Source organism: Gallus gallus, chromosome 1, assembly GCF_016699485.2.
Source record: "Gallus gallus isolate bGalGal1 chromosome 1, bGalGal1.mat.broiler.GRCg7b, whole genome shotgun sequence".
NCBI lineage: Eukaryota > Metazoa > Chordata > Aves > Galliformes > Phasianidae > Gallus > Gallus gallus.
Window position 1 is genome coordinate 56,665,911 of NC_052532.1, and position 14,334 is coordinate 56,680,244.

Genomic DNA, 14,334 nt, shown 5'->3' on the forward strand with positions numbered 1-14,334 from the left:
AATTGCACCACTCAGCTTGGGGTTATCTACAAACTTCCTGAGGGTGCCCTCAATCCCACTATCTAAGTCACTGATAAAAATAATAAAGATCACCTGTCCTAGGGGTGAGGCACCAGCACAGCTGCCCAGAGAAGCTGTGGGTGCCCCATCCCCGGAGATACTCAGGGCCAGGTTGGATGGGACCCTGGGCTGCCTGAGATGATGGGTGGCAGCCCTGCCCACAGCAGGGAGTTGAGGCTGGCCGGCCCTTAAGGTCCCTTCCAACCCGAGCCATTCTATGACTCTATGATTTATAGAAAGCAAGAGTGAAAGAGTGCACAAAACGTTAAAGAAAACAGAGACCAACGTGACTTCTAACATCTCCTTTGGACTTAGTAAAGGGAAAATAATTTTGAAAAAGAATTTTTAGGAGTCCAGAGCTGAAGATACAGCCCAAGAAAAATGATTCAGAGAACACACAGTGAAATAATACTTCTCTTTGGGAATGAGTAAAGACATAGCTTCCTCCAGTGGTTAGAATATCATATGCAGACACTTGCCAAGTATTTACAGGTTGAGCTCTGGCACACTGATTAATGGGTCCTTCGACACTGCAGTAAAGCATCTGGAATGAAAATCAAAGCTTATTAAGAACAGATGGATGTGATCCAGGTCAGCCTTCTGAAGTGCACGTATTTGTAAGCTAGACGTAAAAGTAATTTTGGAAAGATAGTTTGAATGGAAACTGTGTCTAGGACTCAGTACATCAGACAACAGACTTCATCAAAAAAAGCAGGACTGCAAAAGAACAAGAGCAATTAAAGTTATTCCCTGAGCTCTGGAATTCTGATTCCAGCTGATGATGCCTTCTGCAATACTACAAACCCTCAGTCCCACATCATTACCTCAAGCACACATCAATTCTGGACTGTTATTCCCTCAGTCCAGAAAGAGCCTTGTTAAATAATGCAGTTGTTGAGCATGTCGTGCCAAGAACAATATCTGTGTTTTCTCCACCTGGCCCCCTTACAGTGGTAGTACCAGGTTATGGGGCTCAGACTGACTTTTAGGAGTTTAAGTGCTTTGGAAAACAACATGCTGTTCAGTGTGTTCAATCAAGCATTAGGTTTCTATAGTTTAATCACCCAGTAATAAATCCTCCTGGAACTGTTGAAAGAATTCTTAAAAAATGCTGAAAAGTGAAACTTGGCATCACTAAATTAAAAGAAGGCCTTAAAACTTGCTGAGGTGTCATTTAATAGAAAGCCTGGAACAGGTGCATAAATATGTAACCAACGATGTTAAAAGCAGGGGCACTGTCAAGGCATTAGAGCACCACCACCAGGAAATCAATTAGAAATAAATTATAATGAAATAATCACTTGATCTCACATCTTTGCAGGCAGAGAAAAGTAGATATTTCTCTGTATGTGGAAGAAGTGTCTTATTTATGTGAGTGTAAAACAATTGATTCTTCTGAAGTTGCTGGCTCCTGCAAGGCAATTGTTAAAGGAATAACTGAAGAAGCTGCCAATACTCATAGAGACAGGAGATCTTCAGGAATTCAAGTACAGAGGAAGAAGACAGGGTGTCCCCACGGAGGCAGATGAAGAAGCTGTGGCTGCACCTCACCACCCGCAGCCCTTCCTGATGGAGCCCAGGCCAGCTCGAGCCATCCCACTCCCAGGTGGATCCAACAGATTTCCCAGGTGGAGCAGGGAAGCCACCTGTGCCAAAACCAACCTTTCCTCTCAGAGCTGTCTCCCTTTGCCCTGGTCCTGGTGGAGGAGTCAGCAGACTGTCCTGCAGGACACTGACTCAGCCCTGGTCCCAGACACCACCATCTCAAATCCTCCTCTACAGCCAGTGCCACCTGCTCAAGGAGCAGCTCTGCACTTCCAGCTTGCTTTCTCTACTTCTTCCTTCTTGCTCACAAGTAGAAGATAAGTTTTGTGAGTGGATATTTGGATTTGTTTATTTGTCCCTAAAACAAACCAAATGCTCCTATCTGGAAACTCTTAATGAGGTGGGCTGACCTCTCAGCAGAGCCCTCTCCCTTTCCTCTCTTCAGCTGCCATGCTCCGTAAACCTCTCCATCACGCACAGGTAAAGTGCTCTCACAGCACCCCGCAAGCAGGCAGTGTTTTGGAAACACAGAGAAGTAATTAGTCAAGATCCCAATTATTTAATTTCATGCTGAGAGCAGCTTTCCTCCATACCCATCAACAGAGTGAGCTCCACAAACCATGGACAAGCCCACCTTGACACTTGCCCACCCAGCACCAACCCAGCTGGCACAGAAAGCAGCAAACTCCACAGAAAGCAGCCCGGCTATTCACTGTGTTTCCCAGTCAGACCTTCTCCACCACTATCTCAATGACTCTGAAGCTGTCACTCACATGTGTCTGAGTCAGAAGTCATTTAACCTGCTCTCAACAGAATAGAGAAATTCTCCTGCTTTTTTTTCTTTTTTCTTTTTTCTTTTTTTCTTTTTACCCTGGGGAAGAAAACCCCACAAACCTGTCAGGTCCAAGTTCAGTGCCTGCCGACAACTGCACGTGTTGCTGCCTATCTGCAAGCATTTCTTACCTGAAAGGGTGCTGAGGAATGCTTTTGTTCACAGCTGCAGAACTTGGGAGGTATGCAGGTGCTCCAGAGGCAGCAGGAATTTCAGGTCTGCAAGAAGTTCTAGCAGATTTGTAATATCAAGGAAAAACCCCCATGAAGAAGTATTTGCAGATTGAGTTACTTTTCATTTTTAATAGTGGTTTCAACACCTTACTGACTTAACTATTTCCAAATCTTTTACCATACAAAGCCCTGCCTGGGCTCTAGGTTCAGTATCATCCTTTGCCAGTCAATGCTGCAGCTTCACCTCTTCTTTATCAGTCCTGGCACAAGCTAAACTGGGAATTGTTCTTGCTGATATTTTACAATTGTTTATTTCAAGTGGTTTGTTTTTGTTTGTTTGTTTGTCAAGCTTTAAGCTTAAGTCAGCTTTCAAGTAGGTGAATGCACTGCATTTGACCCGCTCACCCTAGTAGTCACCAGCACTGGCACCGGCAGAAGAGCAGCAAACCACACCTGAAGGTGGGACTGCTCCTAGGAATGATGTAAACTGAGGGTTGCACACAATGATCCTAAAATAGTATGGGCTCCTATGCAGCCCCACTGGGACACTACCACACAGCAATATTCAGCTCATCACAAACTTCCTCACTGTGAATGTCATGGCATGGTGGTGATCTGACTCCAGTAGCTGCCATACCCTGGTTCTCCTGGCCTAAATCCAGGGAAATTCTGCAATGAGGCAGGGATTCTTCCCATGGGGACCGGATGAGGACACTCAAGATATGGCATCCCCAGGAGGACGGGCAGGCTGCATGTGGAAGAATAGGGTGAGAAGTGCCAGCAGTAACTTGATCAGGAAACAAAGCAAAGCTAATCATACACTCAGCAGTGCTGCTTCCAGTGTCAGAACAAATGACTGCATTAGAGTATGCAGTGCCATCCCAGTATGTATGTATGACCCCACCCCAGGCAAGAGATAAGGAGGAACTTCAGCAACTTCGGTTGGCAAAAGAACAGGTCCTGCAACAGACACTATGTTCCCAAGACCCTTGGGAGACTGATACTGTTTTGCTGCATTACAAAATGTTCTTTAGTATCTTAAAGGAAATTTTAGCATTAGGAAGTTCTAAAACTGTACAATCACGAACAAAAAGATTTATTAAAGTGTTTCAGTGTAAATACAAAGAATATTCTGCCATTCATTAAAGGATCACACATAGAGAACTACTGCTGTACTCCAAGATATAGGCAGGGTAAATCTGGAGCTTCTCAAAGATGACAAAGATGGAAGGGTTTTCCGGGTCATCCACACAGCTGTCATAAAGTCTGTTGCGATTGCTTGGTGTGGGTGGAGGACGAAGGTATTCAGAGTCCCCTTGAACAAATTTTCCAACAAGAACCTGAGCTACAAACATGCTGTAGTGGCTGATACCAGAGGAACAGTACACATGAGAGTAACTGGCATCTCTGGCGAAGTAGCTTCCTAGGACCAGGAAAAGCCACAGGTAAGAGAATCAACCAAGGAATGAACATCTGCTGTCAACTCTTTGGCAGCCAGTGATCCAACAGCCCCAAATAGCTCTGAGCATATCCTTGCCAAATGTTTTCATGTGGGCTTTTTTTAAAGCAGACAGATGCTAGGCACATTTCTCCATCAACCTCTCTGTCCCACCTGTCTAAGAGCTTTGCTAAACAGCAAATACTTGAGGCAAAGAGGAATGTTTTCTGTCCCTCCTGAAGGCTGCTGACACTGCTTGCAGTGATGCAGACATGAACAGATGAGATTGCAGTAAGGGCAGGTGTGTGGGCATCAGGGGCAGTCACTTCACACAGACTCTGGCCATATGTGCAGCCCACCATGCTATGCTATGAACTCCCTCTCACCAGGCCTGTCATTGCCTATGGAGTCCCTGCTGCAGCTGGGACTGGGCCCATGGTAGGACAATGTGAGTTGACCTGGCTGCTCTCACCACTGCTTTATGCTGCTTCACCAATAACAGAAAGTCTAAGGAAATAGGATAAGCAGAAAACACAGCTTGTGCTGAGCTGTTTCCTGAGTTCTAGAAACACCCTAAGAATTTTGATGCAAGTCCAGCCCATGTGCTTGTACCTTTTCCATACATTGTTCCATGAGTGCCACAGATCCTCCAGTCGAAATTTTGCTCACAGATGGCTGGCACATGGGATGGGTTTGTCCCGTGGAACAGAAGCCGCTCATCCACCCAATTTGATTTATGGAGCTTCTTCATCTGCTCCTTCTGCCTAGTGACAAAAAATGAATGACACGTCACCCTGATTCAAATGAGGAGAACTTCCCAACCCAACTCCTCCTACTTTGGGGCTGTGGAGAAAGAGTGACACAAACCACTCTCAGTGGGGACACTGCCTGCTAGGCCCTTCTGTTGGTACTTTGCAGCACAGCTGGCTTCTTACAGCAAAACAAAAACTTCTCACATCATCATCGACCATGTTGCATACACCTTCACATATCACATCAGCAAGTAAAGAGACAAACATCTCTCAAGAGGGAATTGTTCCCAGTTCCCAAGTTGTATACTCCTGAATGAATGACTATGGTTACGAAATGAACAGCAGGAAGCCATAGTAAAAACAGTATAATCTCTACTTCTAGCTTTATCACAGAAACAATTTCTTTTTTTTTAATCCCATGAGAAGAATAAATTGGAGATTCCACAACTCAGTCACAGTAAGGAAAATGAATTTCTTTTTGAATAATATTAGCAAGATCCATATGTACAACCTGTTGGGTTATGCAGTAAAAGTCTAATTTACACACACACACAGGAGCGTGGAGGCAGTGAAGGTGAAGGAACCTCAATAGCATGCTCAGACAGCAAGAAGCCCCAGCCCCTCCCAAGGAGCTCTCAGGGGCTGGGGTGACACCTAGCACCACAAGCAATGGAAAGGCTCTGGGGCATGGCTCATGGACTGAGGTGGGTACTCCCTTTAGGGGTATAGAACTCATTATGGGATGCAGGGGAAGGGCATATGATTTGGAGATTACACACATAAGATGACAGATGGACAAGGAGATAAAGAAGGCCCTTATCATGCATGGACAGGTGACTGACTGGTCCGTAGGCTTGTCTAGCCATGCCCTGTGCATGATCCATGCAGTCTGACCTATCTCTTCATCAGACTTCAGTTCTAGCTCATATGCTGGGTGGTGAACTCTACAGCCAGTGTGCTGGAGTGCATATGGGGGATCTCAGGGCCGCAGTTGGACTGGAGCCCCAGGGTGACAGCAATAGAAGCAAGGAAGGTTATGCATGTCAGTGCATGATTGCTAGTGAATGTCAAGCTGGACAGCCAGTGAGGAGAGCAACTGATGCAGGGGACAGGTATCAGAGTAGTCATATCTGTAGGCCAGATGCTAGAGAAAACAGTTTCTAGCTTGCCTACCAGAGGAACCACGAGGCTCAGGAAAACTTCCTGATGGCAGCACGAAGTATAGGGGTCTACTGAGAGATCCATTTGTACATGCACGTGTCTGTGCAGAATCCAGCTGGAGATGGGAGGATCCCATGGCCAGCATATGTGTAGGCTGAGTGTCTAAGTCCAACTCCTGAAGAAACACGTACAAGTGTGTTTGTGTGTGTGTATCTATTTTCCACCAACAGGCTTTCATCCTGATTAGCCAGAGAAGGGGACAGCATGAGGCTGTTGGCACTATTTATCATTGCATGAGTGCTGTGCTGTCTGTGTTGATTTTTTGTTCAACTATATGAATATATATAAAAGCCCATTTTGTGTGTATGCATGGGTTTGTGCATATGCACCTATTGTGAAACTCACCACCAGCTGGATCTGTGCACACAGACACGTTGGGCTACTGCCTTTGGCAACTTCTATCACAGACTATGGAGGACAATAGATCAGGAAACACCCACGCTCTACTACCATTGGAATAATGAAACAAAATAGAAACAAACCACTGAAAAATTTGCCAAAGCGTTGGGTTCTGGATCCTCTGCAGCCGACAGATGCTGTAATCTTTCATCGTCTTCTGAAACAGACTCTCAATTTTTCTATATTCACTGGAAGTGTTGCCAACATCTACCAACTGAAAAATTTTAAAAGACCAAAAATAAGGTGTTTCTGATAGTAACAACTCCCAGTCCTTCCAAAGGACTTATCAACTTACTTGCATTAAAAGGAAAACCCCACCATTAAAATCGTTAGCTTCTCCTGTCTTTCCAATTAACCATTCTCTCCCCACTTTCACTCTCTTACCAGGCTGGAAGCGCAGGCACTGAGGTGCTGCTGCACAGGAAAATGAATGCAATCTAACACAAGCTTTCCTCAGTGTACACACTTCTTGTGCATCTAGATTATTTCTTCAGAGTATCCAAGAGCTGAATTGCACACCAGTATTCAAGGTGGAGAAGAGTGAATATCAGCTCTACCTTAATTTGATACCTGAGGTCCTTCTAGATACTTCTTTACAGGTCCAGCTCTAGTTTTACCATAGCAAATAACATTTGTTTCACAAAGACCAAGAAACGTAGACTAAGAAATAGACACAATTCACCCACTCCGCTGGAGATATGTAAACACATACCTTGTACCCAATTTCAGGCAGTGCTGATTGGTCCCATTCTGGAGGATAAAGTGAATGAGATGGCTCTGTATACAGGCTGTGAAAAAGAAGGAGGAGCAAGTCAATTCACAACACTTCTCACCAAATTCCCTTTCTGGAGATTCACCTAGCCCTACAGCAGCTTTCAGGCATCTCCATACAAGTCCTAGCGACATTAATGAATTTCTTGGCAGGCATTTGTAGAAGACCTCTGGTCAAGAATTACCATAGTCTATACAACTGCTCTCCGATAGACCTCCATGTGTGCTGCTTGAACCTCTAATGGGCTGAGGTGAGAGCCCTCTCCCTCTACATGCCTACTCATCTCAAAGTCACTGACCAGACAAGCAGCCCGCTTTCCCTGCTCCCCAGGCCAGCCTGGCAGAGGACATGGGTGGGCAGTAATGTCCCCATGTACTGCTGCACTACTTAGTCCTTAATGACTTCCAACACAAGTCCTCAATCATCCACCTGGCATGAAAGTTTTGCCCCAGGCAAAAGGAGCATTACCATCAATTCAGAAGTTCCAGTTGCTTTATTTTTAAATCAGCCAGCCTTTGGTTGAACCAGCCCTTAAATTGAACCCTTGGTTTCATATCTACTGCCTGCCAGTAAGTTTCTGAAGTCGAGGTGGCTCTTTTTGAAATAAAGCAATAGCACAACTGACTTTTAAAGCAAACGTGCCCAAATGCTGTCAAACCAAACTTCCTGAAAAATACAAACTAAAAATGATTGCATCCGGGTCACTTCATTTACGGGAATTTGCTTCTATTTTATTTAATATTTCAGCTTTCCAGGAAATGGCATCTATCTGCTCCACAGACTTGGGACTGGCACTCCCCTGTTCCTGCCCTGTGTATGGTTTAGCACTGCTGGGCTATAAATCAAGGAACAAAAATTCCTGGCACAGTTGTGTCAGCCGTATATGATCCTGCTCTCACAGAAGGAACAAATCTACCCTAGAGGTCTCCAGTCTCCAATGGCTGCCAGGACTGCCACCAAACATCCCTCAAGCACACTTCACAGAAGTATTGCATAATTTACAAATAATGTCACAGCAAAAATTAATGTTAAACCAGTCAGCAAAAGGTTTCTAAAAACAAATTTAAGAAATCTAAAATTGAATTCTAGAGAGAAAAGAGGAATTTCTTAGTAGAAAAGTGCTATCGTCTAATGTCTCTGCGTTATTAAATAGTGCAAGTATAGTACCTTTTGACTTGCTCACGTTGAGAGTACAATTTTTTTGGCAGCCGCATAACTTTTCTTTGAGTTGCATAGACCACATTTCTTTGGACCATGTCTTGAAAGAAAAACACAGTGACTCACTACTATGCAATTTATTACCCAGGGAATGCACTTACTTAGAAAACGTTTTAAAAGCAGGTAGCCCAGGATGCTGCAGGGTGACATTTTTGCTATCACATCCACCCTACTCCCTACTTCATCATTTGAGACCATTCCCACTTGGGCAGCTTCTGCTTGGAGATCACCAAGGTCAACAACCTGCTAGTGTAGGCTGTGAAGCTCAAAGGCAACCACCAACTACTGCACCTGCAGATGTACTCACATCCAGGCTGCCAGCCAGAGAAAACCACATCTGATGTCTGGCCTGCAGCAGGGAAGGGTTTTCAGTGTGATGGAGTCCCTAAGCCTAACTTTCCTGGCAGTACGGGATTGTTACTTGGGGCTAAGAGGAAAGCCTGTCTTTTCTGTTTCATCCTGTAACAATATCACAGAGCACACGCAGTGTGACATTGCTAACCAGCCATTGTTTCCTCCTTTAAACACCACACTTTCTATTCATGCCAGGAAACAGATTTTAATTTTTGAAAGCGAACAGAAACCTTAACATGGTTAAAAAAATACAAATAAATTAGAAACAGATAAGCATTGATTATTTTCCCATTCTCTTTCTCTGTAACTAGCCCACAATTTTCCTTTGCTGAGCCGTGTTTTCTCTCCTCATAACTAGCTTGTAAGATGTCTACCAGTGCTTGCTTCACCATTTGACTTTTCTGATCTTTTTTCTCCCTTTCTTATTTCCTCTTTAGTTACATAAACCCAAATGCCTAAGTCAAATACCATGAAGTATTTCATTTCAGTTCTTGTTCTCAATATACAGCATTGACTACAGATACAAAAGTCTAAAAGTTTTGATCGGGGTATCTCAGAACTACAGAGAAAAGCGCATAATGTTCTTCTTGGAGAGAACGGATAGGAGGAAAAAGATATGTTCAAAGAAATCCAGGTGCAGGTTGACAATTCTTTGAATGATAAAGGCTACCTTAGAGTCAGCTATGCTGTGTAATGAACGTTAAGCAAAGAAATATTTTACCTTTGAAGTTTAATTCATATGTCTGAGAACCAGCCCCAAATACCAGACTGCCTCTCTGGTCAGCTAGAAACGCCTTCTCCAGATCTGCAGAATTTACCGTGGCATGGGGGTAAATCGGGTGCTACAGATAGAACAAGAAAATTATACATGTTAGAAACAAGCCTGCAGTGTAAGTGGCACTGTGGGGACACCAGTGTTTCCTCAGGTCCCTGTGATGAGATGCTACGTGGAACTAGTCTCTAAGGCTTCCAGCATTTTGTTCTTTGGTGTAGTAGAGGTACCTCACAGAGAACAGCTGCTTGAAACAACAGTAACCGAAGTGTTTACCGTGCGGTCAATTTCAGCCTGCATCATCTCTGGAAAATACATCCATTTTCAAAGGCAGTCCTTTGGAAGCTTTCACAGAGAATCAGGACTGCCTTGATGGACACTTAGTAAGACAAATCCACCAGGGCATCAAAGCAGCATTGCAAGGGCACCAGCAGGACATGTAAAACACATCAGCTGCAGAAACGTATGTCCTAAGCAACTCTCCAAAGATGGCTGAGCAGAAGCTTTCAGCATCAAACCATTGATCTCACCTCTTTCCCATATTCAATCCACTGCCCCAGGTCATCAAGCCAATACCAGGTATACGCCATTCTGAGAGCACGCAGAAGGGTCTAAAGGCACCACAAGCACAGGAGAACTGGTCAGTGCCTGGCTGCGTCTTCACCCCTAGCACGGAAAGAGAAATTCAGTCAGTCTTTCCCAAAGCTGTCAACCTATACAGTGTCCTTGGTGATCTCAGAAGTCTAATGGCATCTCAGAAAAGGAGACATCTTGGGCTGGGAAGTGCAGAACCGAGGAACTAAATATTAACATATTTGTTTGACATGTCACGTGTCAGAGGAATGACCCTGAGTTCTGTGGTACTGTCACAGTTTTTCACTGTTTTTTGGGTCACCATTTTTTCTCTAAAATGTGTACTGGGAGAAAACACAGCTGACACAATGAACTTGGCTTGTTAGATGAAGGTCAGTGGTGCCACCTGGATAACAGCAGCAAGACACAGTTGTTAAGCAGAAATCCCACTGCCTTCAGAAAGCACAGCAGCACCGCTCCTCCCTCACTGATGAGGAAAGGAAAGGGCTGTGTGAGGACAGAGGCCCCATTGAGGAGAGACTGGGCTTCCCCATGCCAGACAGCTTGCTGTGAGGTGGGACCATTCACAATTTCTCGGGGCAACATGTGCTGGTGCTTCACTATCCTATGAATGAATAACTTCTCCCTAGAATTTCCCCATGTCAATTCAAAGTGCCCGCCCCATGCTCCACCTTAAGACATGCCACCTCTGAGGACAGGACAGGTGGCCACCAGCAATTCGAATGCAAATTTCCCTTTGCTTTCTACTCTCCTTCCTCCTCCTTTGGTTGTCCCAGCTTTGGATCGAAGCCCAGCTAACATTTTTCTATGCTCCTGCAGCACCACCTCATCACAGGGCGCACAGATGCAGCCGAGAGCTGTCCACCTGCCTGCTGTGGAGTTAGCAAGGGTCTGTGGTGGAGATGCTCACAGCAGCCCAAGGAGTTTGAATAGGCTGTACAAGGCGAAACGGGAAATGATCATTCATCTGCTTCTGACATCCTTCATGCTTTGGCAGGGATCGGGGCTATTCAAAGCAGGCTAATCAGGGGAAAACAAACAAGGAGTTCCCTTCTAGGGTTGGTTGCAGTACAAAGGCCCATGAACAAAGGCCTGGCAGCCCCTTGGCCTGCCAGAACAAAGAGCAAGGAAGGACATGAGTCCCCTTCCCAGCCTTAGCTTGTTCCACCGCTGTCTTCGGACTGCTGTGCTCTTTATACAGAGTAACACTAGCCAGGCTTTTCCTAGAAAAATGCTCCCGATTCATTTTCTTTCAAACCCCATTGCAGGACACTGATGAGATCCAACACTCCCGGGAGCTTTTTTTGGATGCCTTCGCCCCTTCTTTCCCCTCTGCACAGCGGTATGCTGCTGCCGTGGCAGGAGAACTGTGAGTTCTTGGATAGAGTGTGGGATTTGGAGGAGGTGGAGAGGGAACACAGGAAAATGGGCAAGGAGGCTGGGAAGAATCAGATGAAGTTTCCAGCAGCTCTTCCCCCTTCTCACCCCATCCCTGTCCCCTCTCCCCCCACTCCACAGACCACCGCTACCCCTGCACAGAGCCGGGACCCCTGCTTTGCTCTAATCCCACCCTCTCTCCAAAAGGATGCACTTCAGTCCTGCTTTCACTTTCGCTTCCCAACGCTCCCGGACAGTTTTTTGTGCTCCCGGACAGTTTTTTTCCACTCAACAGCTAACCCCAAGGAGAAAGAAATGAAGGTGAAGCTCTTAATATAGCAGACAGACATATTTCACTGTCAGGATGCATAGTGTCCTTCACCTTTTGCCGAAGATGTCACTATCTGCTCTCGTGTAACAGATACCCCATAAATTTGCCTTCACTTCCGTGCAGCAACAGCCTGAACAGATAAAAAGCAACCTCACACCGCCTTGCACATTGCCTCCGCTCTCAGAATGGAGGCATTAACGAAGACAACCATGGTTTATGGCCTGACTAACAGCAAGCAGGTGTCCTTCCAGCGGAGCCAAAAGCAAAACCCAGAAACTGTGAAATCCCCAACTTCCTCCGCCTCCCTCCCCAGCTTGGCTGCACCCCAGGAGAGGTGTCAGAGCCCCAAGCGTGCTGCCTCCCCAGAGTCCCCTACTCACGGTGCTGCCAGCGGGCTGCCCAGCCAACTCCCTCGGGGGATGGGTGTCAGTCATGCGCCTGTGCGTCACCAGAGCCCTTCTGAACCCTATGTCCACGTGGGAGAGGGCCCCAGCATGCAGTAAGACCTTCAGAAATAAAATACGAGTGGCCAGCTAGAGCCCCGCTGCTGGATGTCAGGAATGCCTTCCCACTAGCCACGGGCCCATAAGGACTGGAGCTGAGCAGCGTTTCCTTCTGGTTATTGCGCCATACGCACGCGCATCTGCCAGGCATGAGCAGAACGGCCAGGCGGAGCTAATGGTTCTGGCAGGCGTATCAGTAAAATCAACATCCCTGCGAGCCGGCGTAGCTTGTCCTTGTTGTTTAACTTCTTACATTGGGCATCAACAGCTGACTTGCACCTTTTCCTCCCATCCATCACGTGGCCATGAATGATCCAGAACTTCTCCTGCCATTCAGCTTCTGCTGATCATGGTTCTTTGAAAGCCCAAAGCTGCCATTGCCTTGCAAAGCGAAACCCCCATCTCAATGCATGAAGTGGGCGCACCCCTCAGCGTGCACCTGGGCTGGTAAATGCAGTAGGCAGCGTTGCACAGATGGACCCACAACAGTGCAGAGCAAGCAGGGGGCTCTTCAGTGCAGGGCTGAATCAGCCCATGCTGAGCTTCCTACTCTTCTTTTTATTCCTTTACCTTCAAATCTGAGCCGTTCTCTGCTTTTCCCTGCTGAAATCAGAGCTGGATGAGATTTCCTATCTGATTTGCAGCCCCGCAGAAGACTGACAGCGTTTTCCAGCAGAGCTGTGAAGCATAAAACTTAACGATAGGTCAAGCAGTACTAACCACATAAAACACTTGCATCCAAGTAGGTTTGTTTTAGTTGCACAGATTATGTTCAGTTGAATTGCCCAGAACAGTTTTATCCTCCGATAATCTGGTCAGACCAGATCAGCAGTGGCAGAACCACAGAAATCTCAGTTCCAGTTTCTGGAAAGGCTGCACCCTGAGCACTCTTCATAAACCCAGGATAAAAAAAGAAACAGAGCTGTGAGTGTGAAGTTGAACCTTGCTTCTTCCCCATCTGGCCCTTTCTGACTGCCTTTTGACCCCTCATATCATATCTGCCTCTCATTTTCATAGTTGTGCAACTTTTATGCTCTCTTTGACTGATGAGATTTATTGGCTCAGATCCTGCAGGTTTGTTTCTGCATATGGGAATTCTCTGCTAAAATACTCTTCTGAACCGAAGCCAGGAGTTTCAGCAGACAGAGATACCAGCCTTAGGAAAAACATTCTGCTTGGTACAGAATGTTTACATAGCTTTCTGGGGACAGCATCCTCCCTAAAACAAACAACGCGCCGTAAGCTGGAGACATAAATTCACTGTAAACCAATCCATTCTGACATTGGATTTTTCCTTTTTTACCACTTTTAATTGCAGTGGTGGCTGTGGGGCTGTTGAACCTCTGATTTCTGCTGTCACCGTAATAGTGACACCAGAACTGTCTCCATTGCCAGGGTCTGACCGGTCTCTGAACAGACATTCCATGTCCCTGCCTTTTCCTGCATGCTCAGCAGAGGCACCCACGCGTGTCTTCTCTGCATTTGTGAAATTACTTATCAGGCACATGAAAAAAACACAGTCTTTATTTTCTACCCATGAGTTTCAAGTCTCGTTGTTGTTTTTCCTTCAGAGGAAAGAGACGAAGAGAAGAGAAGAGAAGAGAAGAGAAGAGAAGAGAAGAGAAGAGAAGAGAAGAGAAGAGAAGAGAAGAGAAGAGAAGAGAAGAGAAGAGAAGAGAAGAGAAGAGAAGAGAAGAGAAGAGAAGAGAAGAGAAGAGAAGAGAAGAGAAGAGAAGAGAAGAGAAGAGAAGAGAAGAGAAGAGAAGAGAAGAGAAGAGAAGAGAAGAGAAGAGAAGAGAAGAGAAGAGAAGAGAAGAGAAGAGAAGAGAAGAGAAGAGAAGAGAAGAGAAGAGAAGAGAAAAGAGAAGAGAAGAGAAGAGAAGAGAAGAGAAGAGTTTCACCTTTTCTAAGTGTGTATCTGCAGGCACAAAGCAGCTCTGTCACAGTTTCAGAGCACCCCAAGGTTCGGTGCGCAAGTACTGATGCTACAGTG

General features: G+C 45.7%; 1 protein-coding gene across 1 annotated transcript; it reads right to left on the reverse strand.

Moving 5' to 3' along the window:
* Positions 1-3,685: 3,685 nt before the first annotated feature.
* On the reverse strand, positions 3,686-12,483 carry LOC418108 (poly [ADP-ribose] polymerase 12-like). Its single transcript, XM_416342.8, has 8 exons — positions 12,219-12,483; positions 10,067-10,202; positions 9,486-9,606; positions 8,360-8,450; positions 7,133-7,208; positions 6,504-6,634; positions 4,661-4,812; positions 3,686-4,033 (listed from the first exon to the last, which is right to left on the reverse strand). The coding sequence occupies exons 2-8, from the start codon at positions 10,124-10,126 to the stop codon at positions 3,753-3,755; spliced, it is 912 nt and encodes a 303-aa protein (XP_416342.2). The 5' UTR covers positions 10,127-10,202; positions 12,219-12,483; the 3' UTR covers positions 3,686-3,752.
* Between the last annotated feature and the right edge of the window lie 1,851 nt (positions 12,484-14,334).